The sequence below is a fragment of the Melospiza georgiana genome, chromosome 13 (assembly GCF_028018845.1).
Source record: "Melospiza georgiana isolate bMelGeo1 chromosome 13, bMelGeo1.pri, whole genome shotgun sequence".
In the NCBI taxonomy this organism is placed as follows: domain Eukaryota; kingdom Metazoa; phylum Chordata; class Aves; order Passeriformes; family Passerellidae; genus Melospiza; species Melospiza georgiana.
The window spans coordinates 7,403,643-7,426,421 of record NC_080442.1 but is presented as its reverse complement, the minus strand read 5'-3'; the positions used below and the strand labels follow the sequence as shown (position 1 = coordinate 7,426,421).

General features: G+C 39.2%; 1 protein-coding gene across 10 annotated transcripts in view; it reads left to right on the top strand.

Annotated features, from left to right (window-relative positions):
* The window catches only part of TCF12 (transcription factor 12), a 160,771-nt gene that overhangs the window by 101,920 nt on the left and 36,072 nt on the right, over nt 1-22,779 (top strand). For 7 of the 10 annotated variants that reach the window (XM_058033676.1, XM_058033678.1, XM_058033677.1 and 4 more), the window contains exons 8-9: nt 4,354-4,489; nt 7,734-7,786. In XM_058033676.1, coding sequence (XP_057889659.1) covers nt 4,354-4,489; nt 7,734-7,786 — 189 coding nt within the window. Of the gene's footprint in view, nt 1-4,353; nt 4,490-7,733; nt 7,787-19,204; nt 19,349-22,779 lie in introns of those variants that run through there. The other 3 variants (XM_058033681.1, XM_058033680.1, XM_058033679.1) reach the window with 1 other exon arrangement.

Below are 22,779 nucleotides of genomic sequence, written 5' to 3'. Positions count from 1 at the left end.
TGTTCAAACTGTTTGTGTGCTTTCCAGGACAGCTTGGCTTTCCTGTTTGCATAGAGCCTAAACATTTGAGAGCTGCAAGGAATATTATGTAAGGACATCTGTGGCCTTTACTTGTCCACTTTTTTTTTTTTTTTTTAAATATCAAAGTAAAATCAAAGAAATGTTTACCAATGTATTAAAATTCTGCTGGCTGGTGTCCTAGAAGTTCATTGAAGGCAGAGCAGTGTTTTGGCATCAAATTGTATCTGCAGAGTCAAAGGGCTGGGCTGGAGAGAAGAAAACGTAGGAATTAGTCAAACTATTTTTTACTTTTATGCTTAAATTATTTGAAAGAATCAATTAAAAAACCATTTTAAAATAAGTTCACTGAGGACCTTCTTTTTATCTCAGGCATATAATTTTGATATAAGCATATGGCTGATTGGCTTGTTAGTTTGAATGGAAGCAAACTTTGCCTGCACGAAAATGCAGCTGCAGTGCAAAGTTACTTGTTTCCTGTGACAAAGGTGCATAAATCCACCCCAATATATAGATATGATTCTTTTCCCCCACCTCATCCATACAGTGATTGAATAGACACCTCCTGCATTTCATTTTATGAGAATACTCTTTAGGAAAGTGACCCTTTAAAGCATTTGTTGAGATAGTGGCCCTTGTGAAAGCCTTTCCTATTTGGGTCAGGCCATGCTATTTCCCCTGAGGCTGTCAAAACTGTTCTTGGCTTCTCTGAAAGGGATAAATCTCAAAAGTAAAGCAGTCATGTTCACATCTTTTTCTCTTTTCACTTCTGAATCAGGCTTGCTGTGTTCGTAGTTGATTGTAATAAAAGCCATTTTTTTTCCTTTTTATTTTTTAAAGTTATTGAACACTTATTGCTTAGGGAGAACATTGCTTTAAATAACTTTTTGTGTATCTTAAAACTGGATATATGCATTATAAAATCCAAAGAGGCAAGTTTTTAGGAGTGATGCCTGTTTATTTACAATGGTAATACAGACAAGGACTTGGCCAAGCATTGAGAGAATAACCAGTCATTGATTATTCTTTGGTAATTGGATGCATGCTTGGCAGATGAGGTTCAGAGTGAGGGTGCAGGTTCTCTGTGGAGAATGCCCCTAGCCACGTGTGTAAGTGATCTGCCTCTGCACAGGGACCTCGGGCACTTGGACAGGAGGAGCTTGATGCTGATAATACAAAGCTGTTCTGCTATCCTCAGTGGTATTTTTGTATTCCTTTCTTTATCAGATGCCCTTAGGAAAGGATCAGTCCTAATCAATATTTTTTCTCAATTGGTTCAAACAGGCAGAAAAATCAATGAGCTGAACTAATGACATCTATTTTTATTTTCTTTTGGAAGACTGAGGAACAATTATAAAATTCTAAACAGATGTTTCATTTGATTGGGCCAATGGTTAAAGAGGGTTATGGTTTTGTATTGCTTTGGTTTTTAATCATTATTTTACAAATAAAAAAATGCTTACCCAAACACAGTATAGATCAGAAAACTTCTTCAGAGTGTGTTGCACAGCTTGAGATTTACTATAGCTTGAGTATCTACTATAGTGCTTACACACTAACTTTATATTATTGTAGAAGTCAGGCTGCTTTGAAATTCAGGGTCTGGTGAAAATGTCAAACACTGGAATACTTAGGGCAAGAGCAAGAGTGGCAAATGTCATGAAGTAAAGGTTGGAGGTTAAGGCTGGAAAAGACACAGACTCATGCCTTTTGGAATGACTTTGCAAAAATGGATTTCAGAGTTTTTACTGGTTGGTTCTTTTTATTTATTTAAAAAAAAAAATCTTTCCCCATCTCCTAATGAGTAGAGGAACAGAGGAACTAGGAACATTCCCTTTTTTTTTTTTTTTTTTAAAGCATCAGTATGGATCCCATTGCATTTCCAATCTCCCTGCAGTGGTCAGGGGAGGTGCTGGGGTGGCAGGGAGGGCTGTCTCTGATGTGAACGGGCCGTGGCTCCTGATTGTGTTTGACAGCTGCTCTGAGCGAGCAGGGCTGCGCTCCTGACCCCCAGAGCTCCTGCCAGCCTCAGCACTTGTGCTGCTCTGGGAGGGGGACCTTGCCTCAGCTCCTTGAAATGACAACTACCACAGTACTTCCTCCCTTCCCCACAGGCTATGCTAAGCAATTTTCCTTCAGTCCTGGGTATTCTTGGTCAAGAAGGTCAAGTGTTGGCCTAAGTGAGAACTGGTTTCATTTCTTCTTCTGGCTTGTGTTGGTTTGGAGGAGCTGCTTATCACAAAACATTGCCCAGGTTTCCTGCATAGTGTTCACCTCTAAAACTGTAGGAAATGTTTAAAATGGATCTCTGTTAAATTCAGATTTATACTGAGTAAGCCAGATAGTCTGATGTTCATGTTTTCTGCAAAACAATAAAATCTTAACAATTTGACCAAAGCAAAAATTAGAAGACCTCAGAACAGCCCACCAGAAGATTTCCCCCTGCATGTATTTGCTATATACTTTGGTCACCCTATCAGAATATCTCATTTAAATATGAGTTTCAGATTGAGAATTCTGTTTCAAAGACTGTTGTAAGAATAACTCTGAAGAAGTTAAGCTGAGAGGAAGCTATTTCTATGCAGTAATATTTTAAATAAATTTTTATCTTCACACTTTTGTATAAAATACTTAACACTTTTGGGCCTTCCTTAAGTTTGTGATGTGGCAATTCTTTCACATCCCACTCTATTCAATTAAAATATAAGATTTTCATGCTCAAATTAGTCATCAAACAAGAAAAGAGAGACATTTCAATGGTGATACAATGCAAAAAAAGGCTTATTTTATATATATATATATTCTGTAACTCTGTCTGAAATCTTCATTTTCTGCTAATCCCAGTGCACTGCAAGGTGGAAGGCATTTAGTACCTTACTGTGAGCTCTATGAGTGAACCTCACCTTTCACATCTCCTCACACCAGACAGATCTGTTTTGATGATCTAGTATAATGCAAAAATACATTTATTTATGAATGAGGTATTTGGGCCTCAGAAGGAATGTGAGGAGAGGCAGGAGCAGTGAGTACCTGCTGTACCCCAGGCAGGCAGCAGCACTGGAGCAGTTCCTGCCATAATCCAGCCCGTGAGCGGGTTTGGTGATAACTCTGGAACCGCGTGGGCATGAGGGCTCCTCCTGGAGAGCAGCTGATGGCACAAGGAATGTTGGCTTGGGAGCAGCCAGGCTGAAGGAGGAATTAGGTGGGGTTTTGGTACAAAACTTACTCCAGTTAGCAGTCCCTGTCTTAGCATCAGCTGGCAATGAAATGTCAGTGGTGAGTGTAAGGAAAAATGCCCGTTGTCCTGCCAGCTGTGCTTTACCCCCTTGTCTGGGAAGCCTGCACCATGTACTGACCATGGCTGAAGAAATCCAGTTGCTCATGAGGCTGCTGCTTCCACATGACCTTAAAATACTGGCAGACATGAACAGCAGTGTGTCTTTAGCTGTGTGCAATGTGGAGTGGATGCTGCTCCATGAGGAAAGCTGTGTGCACCAGCCAGGAGTGAAACACAGTGAATTTTTACCACCTGCTACAAGAACATTTTCTGTACAGACAGTTCTGTGGGTTCCCTCTATGTCAGGACTTTCAGACTAAAATAAAGCTAAGCATAACATCACCCAGGGAAAAAAAATGTTGTTCTAAATCACCAACATTCATTTCAGTTTTACAGAGGAAACCCAAATAATGTGAGGTCAAACAATATACAATGCAATTGTTAAGTGTTTAGAATGTTTTTGTTTTTACTGCATGGGAAGGGAACAAAAAGGGTAGGGTTCAGCCACCTTGTTAGTTTGAAGGGTTTAAAATGTCAATTTGTCATGTTCTGTTCATTAATCTACTCTGTTGTCTCTTGTCTGCATTTGATTTTTTTTGGACAATTTTATTCCATGTTTTTATGAATGTAATCTAAGTCTTGATTTCTAAGTATGTGCTAAAACTTAATGTCATGCTATAAACTCTTAGCAGTTTTTATCAATTATGTTTATATTGTGCAATAGAAGAAGTGTTATATTGCAAACTAAACAAAGGATTATGATTTTTGTTTAAAATTTAAATATGAATTAATTCTTTCAGATGTTTTCAGCTGAAATGGTTATGGCTTTCTGGAGGCTCACAGCTAAGCTTGCTCTGCCTTTTTGAGTTATGCAGTAGTGCATACTCTGAACATTGATTTTAAAAAATCTACATTTTTTTGAGCTCTAGAACCTTCAGTAAATCCCAGTACATTCCTCTAAATGCCAAGAGCAGTAAGTGTGGTTATAGTTTGTCAGCCTGGCATATTAACAGCTGCATTGTAGAGTTTAATTTGACTTTTCTCTGTGTACTTTGCAGTCCAGTCTGCTTCGTTCTGACATGGGGCTTGGCAGTGCAGCTCAGCTGGCATCCTCTGGGAAGCCTGGCACCCCCTACTACCCCTTCTCTGCCACCAACCAGCGCCGCCGGCCGCTGCACGACTCTGCCGCTCTTGGTAAGTCATCCCCACACTTCAACTCTGCTTCCCAGGGCTTCTCTGCAGACTTCAGTTTGGTTTTTGATGGTTTATTTAATGTACAGGAGATTGTGCTGAGCAAGTGAAAGTGCATCAAACTGCTATATAAGAGAAAAACTGGAATTATCAATGTTTTCTTTGGGACGCTAGCTTCGATTCAACACTGGTCAGTCTGCCTTACAAAACAAACAAGAAACTCTAATAAAACCCTTAATTGCAAAAGCAATAATGACAGATGGATAGGAGCTGATGACCAGCTGAGTGCCCTTAACCCGTGCCATCATTAACTCCTGGAAATGCCTGACCTTGAGGTCATTACCATTATTTAGTAGGGGAAGGACACAAAGGGGAAACAATTATCCTTTTATATGCTAAAAGTAACTTTATTCAGGGCAATATATAGTTCATTGTAATTGGTTCAACATGCCTTTAAAGATCTTAGCAATTGGAAGCTAGTAGTTTATCCTAAAATCAAACTATCTTGCAAAATATGCAGGAGGAACGTGCCTTAAAATTGTTATAATCCTGTTGACAGTATTAGTATTTTAATCTGGGGATAGCTGGAGGTGAATGGAATTTTCATACTTGGTCACAGACAGTGGTAATATTTTATAGCTTTCTAATTCTGTTGAATCAGAGAATCAAGAATGAGTCAGCTGTTCTGTAGTATCTGCTTTAAGACTGTTGTGAATAATTGGGTGTGCAAATAAAAAAAAATCTTTTTGGTATAAAAAGAGAGACTGTAACCTTATATTCTAGTTTACCATTATATTCCAGTTATATAACTTGGTTACCATATATTTAGGTATTAGTGTGATAGGTTGTTAGAATTTCTTTAATTATATAGTTGAGTCTTTAATGCCCCTCATTTGTATAGCACTTCTGTTCCATAGTAAAAATCTTGTTTGTTGGAACCATGTAACTCCAACCATATTTTACCCAAAATAAAATTTTCAAATGCAAATTGCTTTGTGAAGTAACTTGAATATTAACTATAACTGCAAACTTCTTGGGCACTAAAATAGTCCTGAACATGTTTGAAATTGTTTTTTAAATATTTTTTTAATAAAAAAATATTACTGTAGAACACAATCTTATGTATTATGGGATCATTTAATCTGAAAAAGTCTTCTAAACCATAGAGTCCAACTTTTAACTCAGCACTGCCCAGTCCACCACTAACCCATGTCCCAGGTGCCACATGTACACATCTTTAAATCCCTTCAGGGATGGTGCCCACCGCTTCCTGGGCAGTCTCTTCCAGTGCCCAACACTCCTTTCAGTGAAAAAAATTTTCCTGACATCAAACCTAAATCTCCCTTTGTGCAACTTAAGGCCATTTCCTCTTCTCCTAATATATGTGTGTATATATGTATTTTAAATATATATTTGGATTATCTTTTTACTTGTTGTCAAACCAACTGCCATTTATCTTGGGGTTGGCTGCCTTTATGAAGATTGTTGTAAGTATTCCTGTTGCTCAGAATACCAGAACAAACACAGCAGTTCCTCACACCTGTTTCAGAAAAAGAACACTTAAATTGTTTACAGCTTGAGAGGGTGGTTGAACTTCAAGAGAAAAGAACTGTGCTTTAAGCTGCTCCTGCTGCTGGTTTAGCCCACACTGAATTGGTTTTAGTGGGGAACTACTTGCAGTGTAACCTGCTCTGGTTTGGAGTGGCAGGGGGTGTGAGCTGGGCACAGGGTGCTCCAGAGGTGCAGGGAGGTCACTGTGTGCAGCAGGCACTGAGATGGTCCTGAACGAGATTCTTGTTTTCTGTGCAAACTCTACAGAGTTTGGGAAGTTTCTGATATTATTAAATTAAATAAATGGAAGTGAAGTGTGGAGTTTTCAGAGTATATTTAGCTTTTTCTTTGAAAGAGAAGCTCAGGGGGTATACATGTGTTTAAACTGGTGATATTCCTCTTTTTGTCATGGTTGAATCCGAGGCTTGTAGCCTGGGATATGGCAGGTAGTGGTTACAAATCCATGGAAATGTTTTTCCAGGAATGTTAGGAAGAGGAAGTAATCTTTTATCCCAAGTCTTTTCCAATAGCTTGAGAAAGTGTGTCTGAGTTTTAATTTTTTTTTTTTAATGGACTTGTTAAGTGCTACAAATCTGCTGTCTGAGAATTTCTAACAAAGTCAAATTATGCCATTTTATCCCTGAGAAGGAGTTGTCTGACCAGGATTATAACAAGCTCTTGTTAAATTTCATATTAAATTGCATTGATACCAACCAGTGTTCTCTTCCAGGTGACATTTTGAATCCAATATAAATATGTTTTCCAAAAGTCCTTTTCTTTTCTTTCTGAGCATGCCCTATGGGAAACAATGAGAGTAAAGATATCCAGCAGATATTTCACCTTATCTCACCTTTATCTTGTCATATCATCATAAATGTTCTGAATGAAAACAGAAAAATAAGAATTTTGTGTTTTAATTAAAGATTTTATTGGTTAACTGTTGAACTGGTAATCTCACCAGATACTCATCTTCAAAAATCAGTTGTTTTGTAATTTGCATGCAGAGTTTTCAGATTAATTGTATTAGCATCTGAATAAACTGGTTCAGGTTCTTGGTTTAGGTAGTGGAATTGCTGGGTACTTCTGTTATAATACAGCACCTACTGGAAGAAAGAAGCAGTATAATACCTCCAACTTTATTGTTACATGCAAATTTGAGATGTATTGATTTTATTACTCAAGGAAAGTAATTAGGTCATTAAATTTGCTGTTTATTTACCACCTTGGAAGACTAAAAACTATAAAATGTACATCATGTTAGTATTCTTAGAGTATAAATCATGTCAAATTCCTTTTGACATGTCTTTACTCTGATGCACAGAAAATAAAGCATTTCTCTTGCTAATAAGTGCCATTCTCCTCCTTGTATATATCAAAACCATACTTTGTTTTTTAGCAAGTGTACAAGGTCATAGGTATACCCTTCAGAGTAACTGTTCTTAGGAATAACTGTCTTCCTTAGGAAAAGAATCGAAAGTAACTATTTAGCAAAGCTGTATTTTAGAGGAGAACATGGTTATGTTACATTTTTATATTGATGTGACAGACAAATCTCTTTGCCAGGGAATAAAAAAAAAACCGCGTGAAATTGGAAAATAAGACATTCATCATGGAAGAAAAAACTGAGCAGTGTAGCTATTTATTCTTTCTCACCTATAATGTAGATATTTGATGAAATGCTATTTTTCTTGTACAGATCCTCTACAGACAAAGAAAGTAAGAAAGGTGCCCCCTGGTTTGCCTTCTTCTGTAAGTATGACATTTTTTACTTGTAGTGATAAAAATTGGGCTCAAATTGCATTCTCCTTACCTGCCATACATACCAATTACGTACCTTTAGCACTAGGAGGGCTGTCTGCTGGGCATGAACAGCTAGGCTAGGTAATTGGGAGTGGTTCTGCAGGACTAAATGCACATTTGATGTGGAATTTTTAGATTTCATAGCAGTGATTTGTAGCTCGCTCATATGCTCCTACCCACTTGTCCCTGTCATTTGAATTCCTCTCTTGGGAAGAGAGCTGGGCCAGGAGCTGTCAAAGAAGATCTCCTGTACAGGTCTTTTGATGTTTAATTAGTCATTATGTTGCTGAACAGGAGGACAGACAGAGATTAATAGCTGAGAATCTTAGAAATTTACATTTGTAATAATCCCAGTGGAGCTGAAGACATTAAGATTCGGAGGACATGTACAGCTCAGCTTGCCTCAGTAGGACTGAGGTTATTAATATGCATAAATCACCGAGTCAGATGTTCATTGTGAAGTCCTGGTGGATTTTAAAGCCTTCATTAAGCCTTTCCTAACTTCAGCCTAGCATCAGGAAAGCTTTCAAGCAACTAGTTTGTTGATCCCTCTTTGCTTGAAAATTTATCCTTCGAGAATAAAGGGCTTTGATAAAAAAGGTTGGAAGGGTTTTGGTGGAAAAATCATTAATGGCTGTGATAATCTAATGCTATAGGGGTGTTTTGTGGTATTAAATATGCTTTATTCTTAAAAGGAAGAAAATTGTTTATAAATGAATCTGCATTTAAAAATCCACGTGAAGTGAAAAATCCCCAGTGAAGTGAAGGACAGAATTATTTTTTCCCTTGCTCAGAACAAACAGGAGGGGAGGGGGAAGCTCCGCTGCCTTGCGGGATACATCTCTTTGTTGTGTAAATGGATGTTGGGCTTTTATTTGGCAGTACTTAACACATGGGCGCAGGTGCACTTGGATGAGTCATAACTCAAAGCCGGATAGGCTGAATAGAACACAGTGCACAGGAACAGCAATATAGCGGCAGCAAAATGGGGCTGAGCTTTTCATTTCCTATTGAGCCTGAACTACGGATGGTGTCTTCTAGTCCTCGCAGCTCCCCTGCTCTCTCCTCCCTCTCTTTCCCTTCTTCCTCCCCCTGCTCACGATGATACAGACAGAACCCGGCATCTGAAATCCTATTTTAACAGTACTTCCAGATGGAGCTGAGATAGTGGGGATAGCCTGGGGCAGCTGTGCTCTGAACCTGCAGCCTACCTGGAAGCCAGGATTGCAGCTGCAGGCACTCTTAAAAGCTTTTGCTTGCATAAGCACTTGGGCCCCACTAGAGGCTGAATAGCTGCTTGATAAACAAAATGAACACAATGCCTCAAATCATTATTCCCGAGGCCAGGAATATTCTTCTTTCCCCCCCTCCCTTTTTTTTTTTTTTTCCCTTCAGCAGCAGCTAAAAATAGTTTGGCAATTTACATTTTAACAGTTGCGTGTTATGTAGGGTGGCTTTACAGTCTAGCAGATGATTTCTGCTAGATTAACAAAAATATATTTAAAATGTCAGAGAAGCTGAAACACATAGCAGTGCAATTTTCGTGAAATTTATTACAGTAATTCTAGGCAGTAATAAAGCTTATGCTACACGTTTAATATTTAGTAGCATCAGCCAGGTAAAGAGATCGTTTTGGAGAACGAAAGATTTCTCTCATTTGTCTTACCAGGGTTTAATTTTAACAAGCAGTATTTTTCAAACGGTTTTCATTTAATTCTTCTTCTGTAAGATTGGAGACAATGACACGCTGATAGATTTTATTTGTATTAATATTGTACCAATCTGTGCAATTAAGTGCAGTTACTGTGAATAATCAATGATTGTGATGCTGCAGGTTTTAAGCACTGTTTCTCTGTATTTCAATGCTTTCACTGCTGAATAGAGCCTTGAAGTAAAATGACACGTTACAAAAAAAATTGAGATATTGCATATGTGGAAGATGATACAAAACTAAATTTCACTGAACATCATGAGAAATTTAAATTGACTAGATCATTGTGTAAGTGTAGTCTTTATTTTAAATATACTTTCCTAAGAAGTCAGAATGTATTGTGGGAAAAAGTTGCTTTAGTGCAGAGAAGTTTAATTATAATATGAAAAGTCAGAGGAAAGATGATTTTTAATTTTGTTATACAAATCTGTGTTTTTTAATTTTTCAGTTTCTAAAATATTGCTTTCTGCAATGTTTTTGTTAGTATAAGGCTGCCATGTCAACGGATACTCAGCAGTAATTTAATTTCCTAGATAACTGTAATTTAATAACAGTCTTTTAAGTAATAATGATTCAAAAAACCCCAACCAACCCTTCCTCTAGTTTATTTCTTTTGCCCTTGGTTTTATATGGTATTTTCTGAAATTATTAGTTTTGAGGTTTATCTTTTTTAATGTTTTCTTATCAGGGCCTAAAGTAAAAACAGTTACAGAGAAAAGTGATGGTGAATTGCTTGGCTTCTTTCTGGAATGCAGCTCAATCTGAATTTGTCCTCTTACTGCAAAAATTAAATGTTCCAGGCAAATGCATTTTCAAGTTTTTCTGTTGTAACTTGTTAAGTGGTGACTCACTGCCCAAAACATTTTGAATGTTGACATGCAAGCATTTATGTTAAACTACAACTACTAAATTTAAAGCACTCTGAGGAGGATAGAAATTAAAAAACATATTTTTTTAAAAGCCAGATTTGAGTGAACAGCAAGATTGCTATGCTGTTTATGTTATGGGGGGGGCAATACTGTTCAGTGAGTTATATTGTCTTCATAGATTGAAAGCTGTTGTATTTCTGAGAATTCTTGTGATTGTAGGAGTGAAGGAAGCCAGACACTAATAACATCATGTGACCTAAAAGCAGCGTAGCTCCTCGGCCAGGCACAGCAGTGTCAGGGCTTCCAGAGAGCTGCTCAGGCTGCACAGGGAGAGCACAAACAAGGGAGGCTCTCAGAAATGCTCAGGGACATCATCATCCAAAAATGGATGGGCTGGGAGCAGGAACCTCCTATTTACATGTGGAGTCAGGAAATATTTCAAACTAACGTTTGTTACTACTACCATAATCAGTGGCTATCATGGGGTTGTAATTCTAAGTAAAATAGTGTGAATATCTATCATCATTCTTTTGCTATTTAATTAGTGTCATATCAGAGAAATAGCTGGAATACATTGTTATCTGTTGATTTTTGTTACAGAAAATGAGCTGTGACATACAGACATAAATGTCTACTTGTTTTCTGTGTATTTTCTAATAAGTATTTTGAGTATATTAGGCTTTCCATAGTACCTGAGATGTTCAGTTTAATATTAAACTTTGAATTGCACTTATTTAATAAGGGATTGTCAAATTGGTATTTTCTGATACCAGGGATTTCTTTCTAAATTCAAACTTTTATTTTTTAATACATGTAAGTCAACTTGTAGTTTCATTATAGGAGTTTCTCATATATCACCGTCTATGGTGTGTGTATAGTCCACAAGTCCTAATTCTTGCAATAACTATTTATGGTGCAAAGATAGAGCAGATTGTGTTTGCATGCATAGAACTACCTCCCATTTAAGGCACTTTTCTTTCTGTTTTCCTGCCAGTCTTTTAAGACTGAGCTTGTAGAGATGTTTCAAATCACGTCACATAAAGATACTGATGGTAAAGAAGAAAGATAATAGATGTTACTCCCTTCTATGTTCTCTCCTTCCTCTACTCTTCACAAAAGGCTAAAAGGAGATTATTTGAAATGGTAGAATGGGAAATATCTTTTGAATGATTATCTGAAACCAAGTTTTTGAGAGTTTAAAGTTTAGACTATTAGAAATAATATAATGTTCACCACACTGAGTGGGCTCTGTCAGTATTAGCAATTTCCATGTGTATTGAAGTAGCCTGGTGTAAAGCAACACCACTGGAATACTTTATGAACTGTGTGGCTCTGAATCAAAGCTTCAGAGCATCACGAGCAGATACTTTGTGTAATGTTGAACTGACTGTGATGTGTTTAACTGACTTTCTAGGGAGACATTTTTTGGTAAGATTTTTTTTTCCCACTGCCCACAAACAGTGCCCAAATGTGAAAAGCAGGATTTAGTTTGTTCAGATCTGTTCTGAACTGCCTTGCACAGTCAAGTGATGCATTCAGCTGTCACTTGTCTTTAACAGTGAGAGCTCTCAAAGCCAGCAGGAACTCTCCTGACCCTCTCCTCTGCTGTACTGCTGTGTTTTAGAAAGCAAGTTTAAATAATGAAACTGAGTAAATAAATCTTTATGGATAATGCCACACAGAACTTAGGATTTGTTCCTCAGTACACAGTCTTCCATCTTCTGCTTTCTGCTTGTTCTTTGGTTGCTTGATTTATGGAATAAAGTCTTTCGGGACTTGCTCCGTACTGCTTTTTAAACACTGTGTTCATCTATGTACCTGAACAAAATGCAAATGTATAAAACATCCAACCTCTAAATTATGTTACAAACCAAGTAAAAATATTTGAGATGTTATGTTTAATAAGAAAAAGGTCTGTTTTTCTGGTTAGATTATTGTAGGGTTTTTTTTCAACATGGCCTTTATTTGAAATCTATCTGAAAACCGCGGTATCCTCAGATTATAGCATCCCACCTGCTCTTTGCTGCATGAGAACATTTAGCTGTCATTAAACAAGCAGGCAGCCCATTGCAAATTCCTGCTGTGAGAGTTCAGCTTGACTTCTCACTGAATTAGGGTGAAGGTACTTGAGCAACCCTCTCTTAAAAGCTTTTACTAAAAATTGCAATCAGGTTATTTTTCCAAACTGTCCTGTCATCTGACTGCGGTGAACTAATGGTTCCGTAAGGTTACTGAATTGAGAGATCTCTGAAAATCCTGCATATGCATACATCCATGATGGATACATAATGATGTCAAATAATTTCTCTGTGTTTGGATTTACTGGAAGTACTTTAATTTTGAAGTTTTCGTAACATATCAAAATGAGTGTATTGGATGTTCTTAAATTAGAGTGTAGATTTGCATAAAAGAACCTTAAATTTTGTGCACAGTTAGAAAAAATGTTATTAAGAAAATACTGAATTGCAGCTCATGTTATTTAGGGAGAAGTTACATGGAATTTCTGCAACTCTGCTTTTCCTCAAAGATGAATGCGTCCATTACCACAAATTGGTGTGGTGTTTTGTAACAATAGATAAGGATAGAAGCTTTTCTGAAGACTATTACTTACTATCTTTTGCTTGATAATACTTGTGGCTTTGGTGGGAAGATGTTTATAATGGTTGAAGTGAGCTGGGAAAGTCGTGAGGAATGTTGTGTTGCTGGACTTCCATGGGCTGTTGAAGTGAGAGGTTTCCCTCTGCTTGCTTGCTCGGCCCCAGAGTGGGGCCGGGGCCAATACAAAACCAAAACAACTGCAAAACCAAAACAAATGCTTTTCAAAAGAATGGTACTGAAAGTAAAGCACTGCATCATTTTAAAGTAAAATTTCAGATGTAGATGTGCCTTTACACAATGAAGCAAAGAAATTGAATTTAATTACCTCCTTTTTTAGTGCCACAGTTGCTTGTGACATCAGGCTTTATAAAGCAAGCAAGTTGTTCAGCCTTGGAGATGCAGTTAAGGGCTTTCATTCCACTTGCACTGATAGCTAGGATTAGTTGTTAGTTGTTCCTTTCTGTAAGGCACGGGCGGGTTCCTGATCCTGGATGTCAGAAGGATTGTTTGGCTTGTAATAGCTCTCGGCTTCATTCGCAGAGCAGTTTTGCCGAGCAGCGAGCTAGAGCACAGGAGAAGGGGAGGGACGCAGGGCGCTCCATGCCGAGGCACAGCGAGCGCTCAGCGTTCCGCCTCGCCATGTTCAGAGCTCCCTGACAGCCAATTTCTGCCTCAGCCTCGGCGGCGGCTGCGGACCGGCCCGGCCGGGCGCAGGTCGTGCCTCTGGAGCCCCCTGCAGGCCGAGGCCGCCGGCGCAGGGCCGGGCCGGGCACAGCCGGGAGCCCCGGGCGGGCCGGGCAGGGCCTGGAGGGAGCCCCGGGCGGGCACAGCCGGGCCTGGAGGGAGCCCCGGGCGGCCGGGCCGGCAGAGGGACCCGCAGGGACCCCGCAGCTGCTCACGGCAATGGGCCCGGCCCGCTGCAGTTGGTGCGCAGGGATCTGTGCTGCAGGTAGTCCTGTGCGAGTTTCAGTGACGGCCGTGCTGGTTTATCTCAGGGTTTAAAACTCTTTTAAGGTCTGCCTAGGTTTCTAGGTTGGATACGTTTTTAGCACGTTTTGTGGTGATTATCTGGCTTCTGATAGGAGAGTTTATTGCCTCAGGATAATAAACATGTTTGTTTACTTTTTAATGCAGATATGGGTGGTTAAGGCCTTCGTATAGGGACTTTCAAACTGTAAGTGCTTTATATTTCCAGAAAAATAATAAAACTTCCTGAACTTGACCAATATCCTATCAAAGTTAAATTTGAATGGTTTTGAAACAAATTTAAAACTTCCTCTAAGAAAGTTAGTTTGGGATTGATTGTGAAAAATGGGATATGCAACACTTTTTCCCTCATTCTTCCCATTCAAAGAAAATACTTGTTTAATAACTTAAATATCTCATAAAATTCAATAATTTCAACTTCAACATTGAATAAATTCATTATTATTTGGAGAACTACTGAAACAGAAAAGTCTTGGCTGCAGTTTTCTATTAAAAAATTGTTATTTTTACTCATATTTGCTACGGCTAACTGGAGTTTTTGCAGAAAAAAAAGAGCCCAACTCAATGACAAAATCCCCAACAACTGTCCCTCAACCTTGTAATAATGCAAGGTAAAAGCAGTGGATAGCAATTAATATCCATTTTATTAGTATTTACTGTCTATTCACTATCCCTTCAAACTCTTACCTTGGTTATAGTAACATGAATGTTAAATGTGCAGTTAAAGACAAACCCTTTGAAAAGGAAAACCACCAAACTATTTTAGCTCTTGTGTGGATTAGCAAATTAATTTGCATAAAACATCATCCTTTGGATATTGGCAGGAGGGATTGCCTATAAAATTTAGTCTACTGGGTTATTTTAAATTGCCTTCCATACAGCTCATCTGCTCCATCTCTGCTGAGCAGCATGCTTAGTGGCTGGTTAACACAGAAGGCTATCCTTCCAGGATTTTAAAATAAATTAACATTTACTTAGCTGATGAATTACATGGAGGACAGTATAATAGGCATTGTGTTTTCCCCTGAAAACAGCCAGGTTTCTTTCTTACAGCTTGAAATCTTGTCTATCCTGACAGCTACATTATGCAGCATATTCAGTGCATGGCTTAGTAATGGTTCTAATTCTGGCTTTGCTATAGTTAATCATCATAAATGTTTGGCCTTAAAATAAGTTATATTGGGAATCCTAAGATGTATGGATTTTTTTTTTCTGAATTTTTGCTGGACAAACAGCTCACAATTACTATGTATATTTTAGATAGCAACAGGTTGTTCTGTATCAGTTCCAGTCTGTCTCTCCTGTTCAGGTTCTCGTTTTCTTAGAACTGATAAGAACTTTATCACTTGGGAAACTTCTGTTCCTCTTTGAACGTGGTTGAAATTGATAAGAAGTTCCAGCCTTGGACAGTGTGGGGTGGAAAGGAGAGAGTTCTAAGACAGTTGCTTTTGCCTTATTTCCAAAGCTAGAAGGTTAACCTAGCCCCTAAGAAAATAATGGAAGTTGGTAAGAACAAAAGATCTGGGTTCCCCATGGAAAGCAGGCTTTGGGCTCTCACCATGTTACTGTTTTTTCAACAAGACTGAAGCTAGCTCTCCACAAGGAGGTACTTGATACATGGGTTTGCACATCACAGTTGCTTTTGTTGGTGAAAGAGGAGCTTTAATTTCTAGTAGCACATAATTTAAAAAGATTTGGTGTTTTTTGTGTGAAAGCATCTGAAATAACAAAACTGATCAAAGGCATTAACCTTTTTAAAGCATTTTGATATTTCAGTTTTGTGGAAAATGTTTGACTAGAGAATGGCTCATTTGTTGAGACAGTTATGTAACTAACTTTCATGGTATAGCATTCAGGAATCTGTGGAAATTGTGTTTATTTTTTATAAATTCAAGTGATTAATTACATATGCTTTATGGTGTATTTTCTTTGTGACTGACAAATGGAACAAAAATGTATTTCACATAAAAGTTTATTTTCAGGGAGAGTGTGAATGTGGTTCATTCACAAAATCTCTTAACGTTAAAATCATCTTTGAAAATATTCTCTTACAGGTAGCTTCATTTATTTTTAGGTCAGTATTTCACTCTGCATCAGCTTTCATAATCTCTTTACATACTTTAGGAACAGGCAGTTTATTGTTTTTGACACACACTACAGGGTCATGAGTGGAAACAATTCGGGCTACAAAGTGCATGTCAGTTCAGTGTTCCTCTGCTGACGGCATGTCTGTCTGAAATCAAGTTTAAAAAATTGGCCCTGTCTCCAGCTGACTTGTTTTGTCAGGCTGAGTCATAAGATTAACCCTTGACTTGTCACCAAGGAAAAATGGAGTAAACAACTGTACCCTGTACAGTACCACTTATCCAGCTATGATTCATTTCACTGTAACATGATTCTCTTAAGAAAACAAATTTCAGAGCAGCTGTTGCTTGGCTTAAATGAGGATTAGAAAAATTGCAACCACAAAACAAAAACTTGCTTTGGACTTCAGGAGCTTTTGGAATAGTTACCTGGTAGCAGTTCCTGCAAATGCAGAGTTATTGCTAACAGCATAGCCTTTTTTTCAGCAGTCTTTCAAATTCTTCCATTTTAGATTCATATTTTATCCTGGTGAAAGTAAATTTATGTGGTTTCAAGTTTGATATGCTGAGGGAATTATGGCCTGATCCTGTAAGGTCAATGAATGTATCAAATGTGAGAAACAATGTTTTCATACAGTAAATGTAGAGCAGATACAGTGATATGTTTCAAGCATTGGGCACTCAAGATTTTATTCCCAATGATGTGAGTGAGTGTAGGACAAATAATTTCCTTTTCAGTAAAATGCAATTGTTATCCTTTTGATTTGTGGGGAAGCAAGCCAGGAGCAAATTCATTTAGTGACTCATTATGGAGGGACCAGTTTGTCTCCAAACAGATGTTTGCAGTGGCATTCCTCAGTTTTATTGATCATATTGTTGCTTTTGTCTTACCCATGTGCTGGTGAACAAAGTTAATGATTTACTTCTACTGATAAATGTTAATAGTGTTAGTAAACATTGCTAGTTAATATTACCTATGTATTTTTTGTTACACTGCTCTTACAAGTGTAGGGCAGCTGAACACAGAGCAACCTCCCACCAATGCTACACAGTCAAGTTAGGTTTCTCTGCTTGATGTTTTTAATATTTTTCCAGTTGCTTATATACAGGTAATGTTTATTATTTGAAGGGGGTTGATCATGCTCTTCATCTCTAATACAACTATTTTGAAAACTGGGCATATGTGCATGGAGGTGCAATAGCAATTACAACTGTGTTGGTGATAGTCTTCAAAGAATTGAGTGCAGCTACCCTGGAAGTACTTCTAATGTTTCAAAAGTTTGCATGCTAAAATTATTTTTTAAAGGTTCTCTTAGTGCTTCAAGTCTGTGAGCTAAAGTGTCTTTTCCAACTTTTCTAAGTTGTACATTATTCTGAAGTAGTGTTTTTAATCTAGTGCACTATAAGAAGTAGCACATGCAAAGATCTGAAGATCTTTTAGCAAGTCTCATCTGTAGAGTCCTGAACATTAGTGAGAAGCTTTAAGGAACAGCATTGTTAGCTGCAAATCAAAGGTTCTTAGGGACTCTCTCGGGACTGAAATGGGTCTTTGTGGTCCCTAGGGAAGGAGGAAGCCGCCAGTCACTCTGCAGGCCTGCCAATTTAATAGTCTGCAGTATAGTGATGTTCTTTTTTGCAGCTGCTGCTGCTACGCCTTTTGTATTGGAGAGGAGTTTCGTTCAGATATCATTAACTTTGCTGCATAGTTAAACAGTTCTGGATGTGTAGTTTGACTTGCAGTAAAAATGCAAGTGTTCTTCAGCAGATGGAAACTTCAGGATGTATTTGCCAACATATTCTGAGCACAGTAGTCTAATTGACTGGAAGAGTTCACTGAAAAAAACATTTGAAGCTTGAGATGGGAATATTTTTTGTCAGCGTGTATATATTCTGTATATTTATAGACACTACAGTAGTGATGTCCTGAGATAATGGACATTACACAGAGATTTTTATCTGATTGAAGTATTCAGCTGCAGTCAGTTTATCACCCTTGTGGATCTTTTTAGTTCAGAGGGTTTCACTGACACACGAGGTGCTTGGCAGAATGAACCAGACTTCTGCAACTTGCTTTCTCTCCCTGTAAATGGCTGAATTGAACTTTACCCATTTTTTTCCTTATCCTGAAATATTTTCCTGCTTTTGTCAGGAGGAAGGCAGGGAGAATTCACAGCATTGGCAGTAGACACAACTGGAGGTGGAGAAATGTGGTTGAATGTTAACCTTTTTTTCCCTGGATTGAAGTCAGTATCTGACTTAGCAGAAGCTCAGTTAATAACCAGCTGTGTTCACTTGTAGAAAATAAAAAAAATGTATGCCCCATTAAGAGTTAATGTTAGTTAATGCCCCTGCTCGGTGAAGAAAGTAAAAAGGCCTAGCAGGCATTGATAGTGTGCAAATATTGAGGGATCTCTATGCGAAGAGTTGCAGTCTGTTTGCTGTATTGAATAATTCACGATTTTGTGATGTGACAAAGTTGCTGAGGTCCTCTCCCCTTCTCTGCCCTGTCTTGTATGGGCACGTATGTGTGCTCTTTCATACAAAACTGTATTATACAATATAAAGGGACCCTGGACTCGTGTTTCCAAGAGAATCCTTCCTTATAGGTTGTATACCCCATCTTAAAGACATGGTTTTATTTCAACCCAACGTATTGCGTAGGTATTGTCTGTGTTAGGATCGCTCCCTGCCCCATCCTGCCCTGCTCGGAGGGGCCCGGGAGCGCGGGGTGCTCGGGCTGTCCCCTGGGACTCGCTCCCAGCAGCTCCCCTCGCCTTTGGGAAACGTTTGCCAAAGTTGGAAACAACTTTAGACAGAGCCAGATGGCCGTGTGGCTGGAGTTGCATCGAGCAGCGTCTGCACGGCCACAAGTGCTCTAATTTAATTAAAACAAAAAGCAGACGATTATCTCAGGGCTCAGGACGTGCCCGTGTGCGGGTTCCCTGCGGCCCCCGGCGCGTAGGGCTGCGTGTGCCGAGCCCTCAGCGCCCGCGGGCCCGTGCGCGCCTCCTCCCGGGGCCGGGGCGCGGAGCGGGGGCTGGCGCGCCCCCCGCGCCCAACCCCCGCGCCGGCCGGAGATGGTTCAGTCCTGCTTTGCATAAGCCGCCTTTGAGCGCTCCATGTGCGCGGCGGCGGGTGGATGCCGTGGGGAGCGGGAGGCGGCGCGCTGAGCCCGGCCCGCGCCAGCCGCGCCATGTACTGCGCCTACCCCGTGCCCGGCGTGGGCAGCAGCTCCCTCATGTACTACTACAACGGCAAGACGGTGAGGGGCCGCCCTTGTCCGGGGCCGCCGGGCCGGGCTCGCGCAAGTTCGCTCCGGGGCCCCGCCAGCCCGGCCGCGCTGGGGCGGGAGCTCCCCGGGGGCGCACGGCGGGTCGGGCTCTGAGGGGAGCGGGCTGGGGCAGGGGGCTGCTTTGTGCCACGGGGGACGGGCGGCCGCGCAAGACCCGCCGAAGTTTGTGTTCCTATGTGCCCGCGTCTTTTCTTTGGGGGTTGCGGGTTTGGCCGGGGTTGTTTCGGGTTTGTTTTCAGGCAGGGCCCTCCCCGAGCGCTGCGGGCTGCCCTGTGCCGCGCTCCCGGCTCCGGCGGCCCCAGCCCCGCGCAGCGGCGCGCACCGGGCCGGCCGCCAGCGCTGCCCTGCCCGCGCCGGGCGCTCGCCGCGGGACTTCGGAATCATCAAATGTTCCTGCAAAGGAGGGAGGGGGGAATGCGGATTCCGGAGGGGGGGAAGAAAAAAAATCTCTGTGGAGTGAACTTAGTGGAAGTTGGACGAGGTATTTCTGTTTCGTGGTAGATAGTTCTGTTTTTTAAATTAGAAGACCAGTTCTGATTTTTGTGTGTAAGAATTAGCATACGATGGTAAATTAGCAACCGTGTGTTTCTTCCAGTCTGTTTACGTTGTATGTGGTTTTGGCTTTCTTATGTTACAAAAATAGTATTAAGTAGGAAAAGGGGAGATGCTGATACTGATCTTTTTTTGTGGCTTTTTTTTTTGTTTGGTTTTGTTTCTTTATTGCTGGTCCACCTCCCGTGGGCCTGTGTGAGTTTTGCTTTCATTAGTAAACTTTTTTTGCCAAGATTTTTGTTCAGTGGTAATTAAAATATGAATCTTTATATTCATAAAAGACGCTGTGTACGAGCTTCTTGAATAACAGCAAAGACGCTGGAGGAGAGGTTGAGGAATCAGTAAAATCGCTTGGTCTCTATTTCATTTCCTTTGGTATAAATGCCAGCTGTCTTTCAAATATGAAATGATTTTTCTTTCATGTTTGCTCCTAGGCTAAAACAATCTGTTTGAAGTTTTATGTGAAGATATATATAAGACTTAAGTAAAATTAACTATACAATACCCCTGAAGCAAAGGGAATATAACTTGCATGGAGTTTTGATTTTATTCTTTCTAGAGCACAGATCACTCTATTACAACATTTCTCTTTGTTCTTGTAGCAGGAAAAAAGGCTTTGATCTTATTAAGTATTTCCAGGCATATAGTAGATGGAAGTGCTGGTACTGTAGGAGGGCATGGCTTGAAAATTGATAGCATGTGCCTGTTATGGGTCAGAGGTGACCTTTATGAGCTTGAAAACTTAGTAAATAGATGACAAATCATATGATCATCCTATATCATGTTGCCCAAGGTTTTATTTAATTTTTTTTAATCTTAGTAACTTTTACCCCTGTTTCTCCTAGGAATATTGCAAGTTTGCCTAAATTACTAATTTAAATATACGTAAGGAGGTTATGTGGAGTTGTGGGATTGGTTTTTGTGTTAGCTTTTGAAGCACGCCTCTTGGTGTGTATGCCAAATCTTTGTATGAACCTTTCTACAGTGAGAGAACAGTACATACCCTAATTTTGATGTCTTAGTGCTTTTATTTGTATTGTCTGATAAATTAGTGGTTGCTAGCATGAAGCTCATTGTTCAAGTTGGAGATTTTTATTTAGATCATTGTATTAGGTTTTGGGTGCTGACATTCCTCAATACCTGCTAATGTATATAAAATCTGATTTATTTACTCACAAAATAAGTGAGAAATCACATGAAGAAAATGTGTAAACTTTTGATTAAAAATATTTTCTTCTTTTCAATTTCTTTAATCTGTAAGCCAAAACAAAGCTTAGTATTATGCTTAAAACCAAACATAGGAGCAGCCCAGTAGAAGATTCAGTGAGGACTGGCACATATATTAAAGCCTGAAATATAAATCAGAGGCTTTTACTGTTAGAAGAAGTTCAGTTTTTTAAATTTGCTTTAGGAAGGACACATCAAAGTAAAAATAGTGATTTAATACAAATCCCTTGCTGAGGAGTGAAATTTTACTGTTATGTGTGATAGGTGCTATAGGAAAAAAAATAAGTATTTCAAGAATCCCCTTTAAATCAAAAAGAAAAAAGTCCTAATCTATTTCGTAAAGAAAATAAAGCACTTGCACTGCACTAGACGTAGCCTGGTTTTTTTGTTGTTGTGTTTGGGGGATTTTTGTTTCTTTTTTTGCCCTTCACCTGTTGACATTTAGAAAATACTCTCAGTTTAATGAAAGCTTACAACATTTTTGTATAGAGCTTTTAGGAAAAAATTTAAAGCTATACTTAAAGATTGTTTCTATCAATAAGGTTTTATCTTCTCTTTCAGTCAAGAGCCATGCTGCAGACCTCAGCCCCCCAGATGTTCCAAATGCCTAATTTCCATTAAAAATAAACCTGCAGAAATATTTAGGTAGAGATAATAGCACAAATGTAAATTATGTCTTTTTGTGGGTTTTTTTTGTTTTGTTTTGTTGTTTTTTTTTTTTTTTTTTTTTAACTAATGCACAATTAAGCAAACTTTGTAATTCACTGTGGCCTTTTCATTTAGATTTTAGGAAGTGCAACAGTACCGAAATGATATTTAATAGAAGTCTGATACCATCTTTGTGTTTAAAAGTAAAATAGACTTGCATGATTCCACTGTTTTCAGTTCACCTACAAGTATAGAAATAAGTTAGTTATTTTCTAAATGTACTGTAGAATTATTTAAATATAGATGACAATGCAGTAATGTGTCAGTTATCACCAAAATAATTAATTTTTACAAAAAAGATTATATTTTATATCACTTATTACTACTATTTAATATGAGAACAGATTTGTGAGTATACTCATTTTATTGTTTTATTTTTTGCATTTTATGGGTTGATTTAATATACCAGACTATGTACAAGTATATTTTATTATTAAATAAATATTTATTTTTCTCGTCATAGGCTGAGATTGAGCCCTTCTCCAAGGTGGAGAACCTGCATCTTTTCCAGTAGATTTCTACAATGCCTATTTAAAAAGGACAAAAAAAGAGTCAGGAGATTTAGGTATTTTGCATATACGCAGTGTGTTGTGATTTGCGTTTTGGTGAGCTAGCTTATACTGGGATATTTTTTGAGAAAATACTCTTTTCCTTGAGAGTTTTGAGAGCTTTTTATAGACATGTTGCTGATGAGCACATGTATAGATGAACAAATGCACAGCGTGTGGGGAGGGCCGGGTGTGTTTGGGGTTTTAGGGCAGCAGTTGCCGCTCCTGCGGCCGCCGCGGAGCGCTGGGGCAGAGCGCGCGTTGATAATCCTGGTGATGCTCAGCTGGCACGGCAGCGTGCCTGCCTCTGCCTGATCTGCACTCAGTAATGCACTAAGGCTTCCAGCGTCCATGGAAAATGGTTTT